The sequence below is a fragment of the Cariama cristata genome, unplaced genomic scaffold, assembly GCF_000690535.1.
Source record: "Cariama cristata isolate BGI_N322 unplaced genomic scaffold, ASM69053v1 scaffold9060, whole genome shotgun sequence".
In the NCBI taxonomy this organism is placed as follows: Eukaryota; Metazoa; Chordata; class Aves; order Cariamiformes; family Cariamidae; genus Cariama; species Cariama cristata.
This window is the reverse complement of record NW_009595232.1, coordinates 8,619-18,872: the sequence shown is the minus strand read 5'-3', so window position 1 is coordinate 18,872 and position 10,254 is coordinate 8,619. Positions and strand designations below refer to the sequence as shown.

At 39.2% G+C, this 10,254-nt stretch overlaps 1 protein-coding gene across 1 annotated transcript in view; it reads right to left on the bottom strand.

Moving 5' to 3' along the window:
- Nucleotides 1–1,637: 1,637 nt before the first annotated feature.
- The window catches only part of LOC104162547 (histidine-rich glycoprotein-like), a 10,855-nt gene continuing 2,238 nt past the window's right edge, over nucleotides 1,638–10,254 (bottom strand). The window contains exons 2-7 of the mRNA XM_009701303.1: nucleotides 8,608–8,715; nucleotides 7,562–7,649; nucleotides 6,869–7,035; nucleotides 4,845–4,961; nucleotides 3,332–3,418; nucleotides 1,638–2,684 (exon numbers count right to left, since the gene is read on the bottom strand). Coding sequence (XP_009699605.1) covers nucleotides 1,638–2,684; nucleotides 3,332–3,418; nucleotides 4,845–4,961; nucleotides 6,869–7,035; nucleotides 7,562–7,649; nucleotides 8,608–8,715 — 1,614 coding nt within the window. The remainder of the gene's footprint in view (nucleotides 2,685–3,331; nucleotides 3,419–4,844; nucleotides 4,962–6,868; nucleotides 7,036–7,561; nucleotides 7,650–8,607; nucleotides 8,716–10,254) is intronic.

The window sequence follows — 10,254 nt, the reverse complement described above, 5'->3', positions numbered from 1 at the left end:
GTGGAGGACTGTCTCCCATGGGAGGGACCCCAGGCTGGAGCAGGGGCAGAGTGTGAGGAGTCCTCCCCCTGAGGAGGAAGGAGCGACAGAGACAACGTGTGATGAACTGACCACCACTCACATTCCCCATCCCCCTGTGCCACTGGCAGGGAGTAGGTAGAGAAAATCAGGAGTAAAGTTAAGCCCGGTAAGAAGGGAGGGATGCGGGAAGATGTTTTGAAGATTTGGTTTTATTTCTCATTATCCTACTCTGATTTGATTGGTAATAAATTAAACTGATTTCCCCAAGTCAAGTCAGTTTTGCCCATGATGGTAATTGGTGGGTGATTTCTCCCTGTCCTTATCTCAACACGAGCGTTTTGTTATAGTTTCTCTCCCCTGTCCAGTTGAGGAGGGGGAGCGAAAGAGTGGCATCAGTGGTCACCTGACATCCAGTCAAGGTCAACCCACCACACTTAGTACAAGTTTTGGTTAAAGAAAATGCACTTTAGAGACTTTGTAGATGCCAGAAATAAGGTTGTGATAACACACTTTTAAAAATTAGACAACCTTCACTCAGTTACACAAAATGCTGTCCCCGTTTTGTTTGTTTTCTTCAGTGTAGCCCTCACACTGTACTTTACTTTGTGACATTAGAAAGCTACTCTGAGGACCAAATTACTAATTTTTTGAGATTAATCCCATGTTCTTACTTATGAGATAACTGTTCTGAACTAACTCATTGGGGTCCCAGGTCTGTCTGAATGGACTTTCCCTTAATGGGAGCTACAGGATAAAGAGACACCAGTATTCTTTCTTCCTGTCCCTTCTGACTCAGTTTCCTGTGAGGACACTTCAGTGATAAAGAAAACATTTACATGAAAGAGTTATTACATGCATCTGCTTTTCTCCTCCCCTGAGAGCAATTATGAACTATTTGAAAAGGGCTGTCCTTGAATGCAGTATTTCTGGTATATCACCACCAGTAACTTCTAGCAATGGAAGCACCTGTGCAGGCCACCCTGCAATGTTACACTACAAGTCATTAACTATTCTCAGACCTTTTCTAGATAATGGTGGTAACCCAACCACCATTAGTCAATTTATGCTAGAGTATGCCTCACGGATGTTTACTGCGCAGCTAGACATCCATGGTAACAAAAAAGATGAAACTTTGGCAACTGTGTCAAGAAAAAAAAATGCTTACATACTTTTATTTTCTTTGAATCTTTAGAAAGCATGAATGTAGGGCCATGGATAATTTTTTATGGAAGGAGGTCAAATTTCTTCTAGGTCAGATTTGCTCAGAGAAGTACATTATAATTACGAGTGATGAGAAAATGAAGATTTTAGATGGTAGTTTTCACTATTAGGGAATTTTCATTTTTGTTAGAAGTAAAGGAGCATTGTTTGCTGTGGAGATTTGTACTCATTCACAATATCTGAGGGGCTCAGAATTTTGAGCCTTTCAGTTACAGTGGAGTCTGAGATAGCTGTGATCAAGAGGCAGGTTGGAATACTTGTCTTAATCATTATTTTCAGTGCTTCTCCTCCCTAGAAATTGTATGCTTTTTCCCCTTCTCCACATGCTGCTTTCAGTCATTGTACAACTGTCATTGGCCCCGCAACTCTCAAGCCAGAAACATCTTTCTCTGAGGTCAAGTAGAAGAGTTTTCTGCCATGGAACTATGTGGAAATAAAGGCAAAATTTTTGGAAGAACAAGTTTGGGATTTCCTGGGCATGATTTTGATTGTGTAGGGTGATTTGGAAAACTTGGAGCTTCTATCATCTCCTTTAGACTTGAACCAGTGAAGGGAATACCTTCGCCAGTGCTGGAGGAGTGAGGGTTGCTTTGGGATAGCTGAGAAAATTTTGCAGTGGGAGGTGTGAGAGAGTCCTGCTGAGTTAGAACTGGAATGCGATAGACAGCTCCTATTACTTGGAATGGAAAATACTTTCCCGATATGCTTGTCTTGTTGCAGTGATGTCTGTAGTAGTGATGACAGAGATGAGGAGGGTGTCCTGGAAGAGGAGGGTGATGTGGTCCATGATGGGGAGGAGGATGGTGGTGATGAGGTCCACCATGGGGAGGAGGTGGAGGACAATGTGGTCTACAAGGGGGAGCAGAATGGTGGTGATGTGGTCCATGAGGAGGGGAAGGACAGTGTGGTCCATGATGGGGATGAAGAGGAGGATAATGTGGTTCTTCATGGGGAGGAGGAGGAGAAGGGAAATGATGTAATTCCTCTTGGGGAGGAGGATGTGATCCATCAGGAGGAGGAGGAGGAGGGTGGTGATGTGGTCCACCGTGGGGAGGAGGTGGAGGACAATGGTGTGGAGGGTGAGGGTGGTGATGTGGTCCACCGTGGGGAGGAGGTGGAGGACAATGGTGTGGAGGGTGAGGGTGGTGATGTGGTCCACCGTGGGGAGGAGGTGGAGGACAATGGTGTGGAGGGTGAAGGTGGTGATGTGATCTGCCATGGGGGAGAGAAGGAGGAGCAGGTCCTTCATGGCTGTCTTGATGTTCTTCATTGAAACTATGGTTATGCTCAGGGTCTTCAGGTCTGGATTGAGAAGAGGGTGGACATCCATGTCTGTGATGATGTCTGTGATGATGTCTGTGACCAAAATGATGATGGGGATGGGGATGTCTGTGTGGTCGTCCCAGAGCTGAGTATCTGCATCTTTGCCCAAAGTCATGCTGCTGTTTATAAAAACACCAGAGGAGGAAGTATTGAGATGTTAATAGGACAGAAGAAGTTGTGAGAAAGAGAGAGGGGTGGGAGTTAGTAGGTTTGCATTTACGGTTCTGGTGATCTGTAGTGAAAAAAAATCCCGTGTTTTTTTCAGGATAAAAGAGGAGTAGATGATAAAATGCCACATTACTGAAAATCATTGGGAAATACTGCACCATAACAAAATGAAAAATTTTGTTGAGAAAAAATTTGAGCTGAGAAAAATTTGTAATGGATCAAAACAAAATAAAACCCACACTGGGGTAGCTGTTGTAATATAAACTAGAATACTAGATATGATAAAAATCATGTCCCCTTCTCTTGCTTTTAAAATTCCTTTGAACTTGTTTGTCAATCTCTATTCACTAACTAAGGAGTATGATTGGACTGAGAGAAGACACTTTTGGAGCGAGTATTAGGGAAAGCTCAATTCCAATTCATCGTCTGATTGACCTAGCAGTCAAAAGCCAGTCTGTCCTGACATGCTGCATCGCACCGAGGTGGTAATAAAGGGACATAATCGGCCATTGCAATCATCTGTCAGTCTGGACTAAGTGAGGTTGCTGTAGCCTGCATGAGGATATAGCCAGAGACATTTCAGTAAGTGAGTACATACCTGGGGATGGTAGATTTCACAGTTTATATCTGTTCCATCAGGTTCATCTGAATCACTGATAATTCTTGCTCTGCAGAATCCCACGTGCTAAGCAAAAGAAAAGAAAAAAACCCAATGCACATCTGGATTCTCGTGGTGGAGTTAATAGAAGCTACTGAAAGTTCAACATTTTAAAAGTTAGGCTAGTTCCTTTGATACCTGAATACGTTTACATAACTTACCTAGATCCTGAGCTTTCTGACCAGAGATACTTGCCAGTGATTAATAAGGATTAAAATATATGCCATTTTTGAGTGTTCTTGACTGTGAAGACCACTTCGCCATGTGCATCTAGAGGGCTACTACTCTCCATCTTCTTGCTCTTTTGATGTCTGTAAGAAACTGGTCAGCTACTGATGTCTTCAAAATGACTAACCTGTGGGTGACTGATTTTTATTCTTTTTTCTGTCTTTGCTTGTCAAACATCTGTTCAGATTGGGCTATTCTGAAATTTTGCCTCAATTTTGCCAGTGTCCTCCAAAACACACTGTGTAGCTAAACTGTTTCAGATGAAGCTCAAGGTAGAGCTTGCTTCTGTATTTATTTTTTGAAAAGTAGTTTGTTGTAATCTTTTGGCATTACAGTGACTTTGTTGTGACTTTCACCTGCTGTCCAGTTGTATGTGGAATTGCTCATGTGAAAGAGCATAGAACTCGGATAAGGAGTTCTGTGTATGCTCTCTGTAGTGGATGCTTTATCTTGATATATGTTTGGGCTAATAGTAGCTTATTATGATCAGTGATTAGAAATGTTAATAGCATTTTACACACACACACACCAGTGGTCGCAACATTGAGAACAGAATTCAAAACCTCATCTGGCTTGTGCTTCATTCTAGTGAACTTTTGGCTCTGCTACCAGTTAATTCACAACCTTTTCCAGACTTCTGGAGTTTAAAGAGCCAGAGAAGAAAATGGATGTAGATAAAACAAAAGTTATACATGTTTTATTTTTGCCATATTTTTATTTCATTCCTCCAATTTCCTTTCTAGAGAATAATTTATTCTGAAATTATGATCTTGCCTAGTTGTTTCTTTGGTGTAAACTTTTATCATAATGGGAAGGTGGCCTTACTCTCCATTCACCTGCAGCAGAGGAAAAAAAGTAATCCTAGGCTCACTGTATTTTTTTCAAGATCTATGACTTATGTTACTGTAAAAGTTTTTGTGAAAGTAGTGTGAATGATTTACTAGGGAACGGCCACAATTTGAATGTGAAAGCCAGATCCAAAATGAAAAGCTCGGCTCTAGACCTGTAATATGCCAGACTCTCTTTACGTTTAGATTTGAGAGTTCATACTGGCTCCTTATAGAATAAAAAAGAGCAGCTGTAAAATTAGGATCTGGACTTGGACATACTAGATTTTTAATTTTGAGTTTGGATGCATGCTTATAAGAAACACTTTGGAAGTATTGTGGGAAGATCTTGCTGGTGCCACCTGTTGTATCAGTTCTCATTCTAAGACTTTACTTACAGCGTGCCAGTCATCCAGAAAATCACATTCCAATGCTTGATCTTCTTGTTGTACAGATTTGGAGCAGTTGGTCTCTTTTATAGAGAATCCTAAAATGTAACCTTCACGGGAGGCAGTCTGAAACCAAGAGGTCAAACAAGAAGTGGTAACTAGGTGTATTTAAAGTCCTGTAATTTTAAAAGCCACCATACTTCATATTTTTGTCAAAATCCTGTCTACCTCATGCTTTTGTTTTCTGTGCTGTTCAAATGTTCATACATATACACATATTCAGAAATGTAACCTTCACGGGAGGCAGTCTGAAACCAAGAGGTCAAACAAGAAGTGGTAACTAGGTGTATTTAAAGTCCTGTAATTTTAAAAGCCACCATACTTCATATTTTTGTCAAAATCCTGTCTACGCTGTTCAAATGTTCATACATATACTCATATTCAGTAAGGAAAATAGATTAGATAATTTGTACCTTACTTGCCTCACACCTTTATGAGTTCCAGGAATGGTTGCTTTATTTCTTTGTCTAGTATGTGTATGTTATGAAATATGTTACTTTTACAGCCTGTGTTCTCAGGAAGTAGCATCCTTAGAGTCTTCTCCCTAAATTGAACTGCTGTTCCTGTGAAAATACAGAGATCTGCTAGATAGCAACCACCCCTTTCCAGTGATGGGAGTGCATAGTACTACAGTGATGATGTTAATTTGGGATGAGATTCTGCCAGTTACTGTGAGATTGCTGCTTTCTCTGTTGTCAGTGGCATTATTTACAGAGAAAGCATTACTCCATAAGAACATGGGAGAAGGCCTTTCTGATCCTGTTAAAATCCATAAAGAGCTATTCCATTCTGATTCCCAACTGTAGTAGTAGTTTATTTCAAGTCTATGTTGAAGGTGTATGTAGCATATGTGTGCACACAAGTTTCACTAGTTTAACTAAATTGGTTAAAAGTGGATGTAAATACTTTATGGTATACTTTGTAATTCATAGTTTCTAAGTGTTATGCAGTCTTTCGAAATCCAGTGGTACAATCTAAATTGTCACTGTAGCTGAAGATGGCAAAAAATGAAGACAAAGCATTTAGGGAGAAATCCATGAATCTAGGCAATCTGAAAACAGCTGCTTGGTAAATGGGAGGAGGGATACATCCTGCATGGGACTACAGTGTAAAATACTGTCAAGTTTCTGAGCAATATTAAAAGCTGCAGGGAGGTGGGGTCAGCATGCTAGAATTTAGGCAGTTTCCAAGATCAACATGTATTATGGTAAGAGCCATGGGACCTCATTACAGAGGTGTCCTGAACTGGCATATGTGTTGGCAGAATGATCCTGTGCTGTTTAAGTGATGGTCTCCAGAATCTATGAACAAGAAATTGTGGTGATGTGAGAGTTACACTTCAAATCACCCAAAGGATAAACCTTCATGTCAACATCACTCAAAGGGGGAGGAGTTATTTATCAGAGCCAGTAGTTCTTCAAGAGGTACAGCACAGATACAGATTTATCTCCTGTCCTTCAGAGTTCTCAGACTGCTGCTTTGCTCTGCAGCAGAGAGTCAAAATGAGGCTGAGTGTGTTCCACTTTGTGTTGCACCCATGTGCTAACTGTTCTAAGAGTAAAAAATTATTTGACTTCAGTTGACAGAATGTATGACTGTGATAATACACATGACTGTACATCTTGAAGAACTCTGGCCAGTAGTAAATAAACTCATATGTGTTATGATATGATAGGTAAATAGGTATTCAAAATAAAAGTATGCACACAAAGAAGGCTCTGATACTTTGGATGCTATCACACTGCCGTAATTTTTAGCAGATGAGAAATCCTTTTGTTTTCACATGCCTAAATTAAAGTTGATAACAAATCTTTGCAGAAGTAGGACCTTCAATTTTAAGCAGATGATTTATGCCGAGAGGTGACAAGCAATAGTTTTGATCCTAGAAGGGTTTGAGTTCTGGTCCTATGGTTTTGGAGCTGCTCACAAAATTTTGTTGTTTGTAAGTAATTCTAGGACAAAATGCCACTTACCATCTTTAAAATCTTTTCAACTTTCTCCACGTCAAAATAGTTTGTGTGGTTACCCCCACTGTTGAATTTCTCCAGGGCCTTTGCAGCAATATTTTTATGTTGCTCGGTGACTTCTAAGACTTCAACTTTCACAGGACAATCTTTGCACTCTAATAAATCAGGAGGAACTGTGATAACAGAGAATTTACTAATATTACAATGGATATTAATACTCTTGGGAGTGTGCATGTGCCTTTGATGTGAACTCATAATAAGAAACTGAAACGCAAGCATTTTCTTGGAAGTGAAATAACCTATCCCTCACCCCACAAATATGGGTTTGTCCTATAATGTGAAAAAAACCCAAGCCTATGAAAATGAATATTCTTATAAATCTTTTAGCTTCACCTTAGAATCTTACCACCCCAAATGGGCATTGTTTCCAAGTTTATTTTTTATCTGATATTCATTATCATGTTTTGGTGGACTGGAATGGTGATATCATCTGACATTAATAAAGTCTACTTTAGAAGAGCAGGGTAACCTTAATTCTATTACTCATTCTTAACATTCCATTTGAATTATCTAAAATATGAATTGCAAGCAGATGAATGAATCTGTTACAGTTACCATACACTACTAGTGCACAGACTTGTAATTTGGTACTAGGGCTGGTTTGAGGTATGCATTGGCTTACAACAGTGTTTTTTTTACCTGGACTTAATGTACAATTAAATCCATATAGTTGAGGTTTCTTCAGCAGCTGGCTTGTGTATGTGATAATCTTACATTGCCCAAAGTCCTGAGGGGAAAGATGAATACGTGATTATGATGTTATTTTCACTGGATTTAATTGGATGTAGGTGATCACAGAAATTATGCCTCCTTTTAATGTACAGTACTTCTAAGAATAACAGATGTGGTCATCAATGGAATGTTTGATCTGGAACCACTCAAAATTTGTGTTCAGATAAAACGGGATCTCCCTCTACAAGAGCCTTTATTTTAATTCTCAGTTTGCACTACTGAGTAGACAATGCAAAATGAAACCAGCCTTCTCAGTCATTCTAATACTTATTTACAGTAAGCTAATACTAGCTAACAGGAGAAGTTAGGATGCCAGAAATACTCAAGGTTACATAAATCTTTATCAAAAAGTGGATGGACCTCTTCTTCTGTTCCTTTTCCCCATCTTAATAAAAAGAGTAAATGCCTTCTTTTCTCTCCTCATGGGCTTCCTGCTTTGTCCTGTATGGTAGTATCACCACTCTCCGATTTAAATAAAGTTTTGGACTGGTAGTTCTCATCCCAGACTGCATCATTGGACTGCAACAATAAAGGGCAAGTATTGCTACGTATCATGTGTGTACTGACACTACCAACATTTCACATTGTCATACAAATGCTATGACAGAAAACTGACATAATATAACACTGGTATTTCTGACTAAAATACTAGGAACATGCTTTAAAAATAATTTCCAGTGCCTTTTAGTTGTGAGCAGTGGAATGTGGAGTATAGCTCCTTTGAGACAATTAGTTAAATAAAGCTGCACTTATTCGAGGAGTTGACCCTTTTCCAAACCTTTAACTTATGTTTAACAACTCTAGAATTCAATAGATTTTATTTTATAGTGAGCCATATTAAAGCCTAGTTTTAACTTAGAGATTTTTGTGACATGGAAATTTCTGCGCAGTTCAGATGAAGACCAAGTTAATGCATTATTGACATATGACTCTGCCTGGGTGCCATTACTTGCCATGGAATAGATGTCACTGTATTCACAAGACTCCCAGTGTCTTCTGGATAACACAGAGCATTCAGTTTCCAGCACATCCAAAGTTAAGTAGAGGACTGATGAATTTCCCTAGAAGAGAAGTGCAGGTAAAAAAGAGTTTGTATACAAGAAGTTTGGTCTGAAAGAACTTTTTTTGAAGTAGATATATTTAATCTTTAATGTAGCTTCCCCAGTTCCCTATCAAGGTTTTTCTGAGCTGACAAGTGTAGAAAGGGTTTAGAATGGAAGAGACCTTTGGAGGTCACCTTGTCCAGCCACTTGCTGAAGGCAAACCTAACTTCAAAGTTAGATTCAGCTGAGTTCTGTATATCACCAAGACAGATGTTCCACAACCTCTCTGGGCTGTTTCAGTACTTAACCACTTTCTCTGTGATTTTTTTTTTTCAGCCTTACATCTAGTCAGAATTTCCCTTCCTGCAACTTACAACTGTTGCCCATTATCCTTTTACTGAGAACCTGTGAGAAGAGTCCGTTGTTAACCTAGCATCCATCAAGTAGGGAAAATGCCAGTGTCAAAAAGTTGCCATTCCCTCTTTCCGATTTTCACATAGAACATATTGCTGTCTTAGGAAATCAGTTGTCTAGGCAGCCAATTATGTAGCTACATCCATTTCAAATGACCTTAGTGACCAGATACTCTTTTAGAACTTTGCTTCTGGCTCAGTTTATTCAGGGAGTGATGCAACAAAGCTGTAATAATCCATAGAAAGTCAGGAGTCTTAGCTCTGAAATTCATCTAGTATGTTCAGTCTCCTGAGCAAATAGGATGGAGAATCAGAATTTGAATTTGTCTGCCAGTGCAATGGGATGTGGTGTTAAGTATTATCTGTGGCCCACAGAAATGATTTTGTATTTTACTGCAGGAAAATGAATCTCAATTCACATTTGGAATGGATTGTTTACTTTGTTCAACACTTGTATGGACATTCAGAATGAATGCAGGCATATTTTATTCTGTCGTCTAGATAAAATGATGCAAAGCCCTTCACTGTGAATATGTGTCCTCACATTTTATGAAATTTCATCCATTCAGATTCCTTTTTCAGAGTGTTTCTGTACAGATGAGACCTTGAGAAGGAATTACTGCAGTCTAGTGTAATATTTTTATTAGTGAGAGTCCACCAGTGTCATATTGAACACTAGTTTTGCAGTATGTGTATGTCTTCACATTGTCTCTGTTTTTAAAATATGGGCTAGGTGATTTGCACAAAGACACATGTTATTCAATGGCAGAATGAGGAAAAGAATGTAGTTGTCCTGGAGACCCATCCTGCCCACTAGCTACATGATTATTCTCTGCTTAGGAGTAGTTAGTATTTCTGTTTTATTTTATAAATCCCAATAATTTCAAGCTGCTAGTCAGCATATTAGTAAAGTGCAGACAGAGAAGAGAACAGAGTCAATGAGAAAGACTATTTTTTTCTGATTTGTGTTTATGGAATTGTACCGAATGGAAAGGTAGGGTAGGTAAGATAGTCTTTTGTAAGCTGTGCTATTCACTAGGAGCCCTCTAAAACTGAAATGACTAAATACATTGTTTGTCATCCAAACTTGTGAAATGCTAAAGAAGCCAGTTCACCCCTGGCAAATATTTATTTTCTTCAGCAG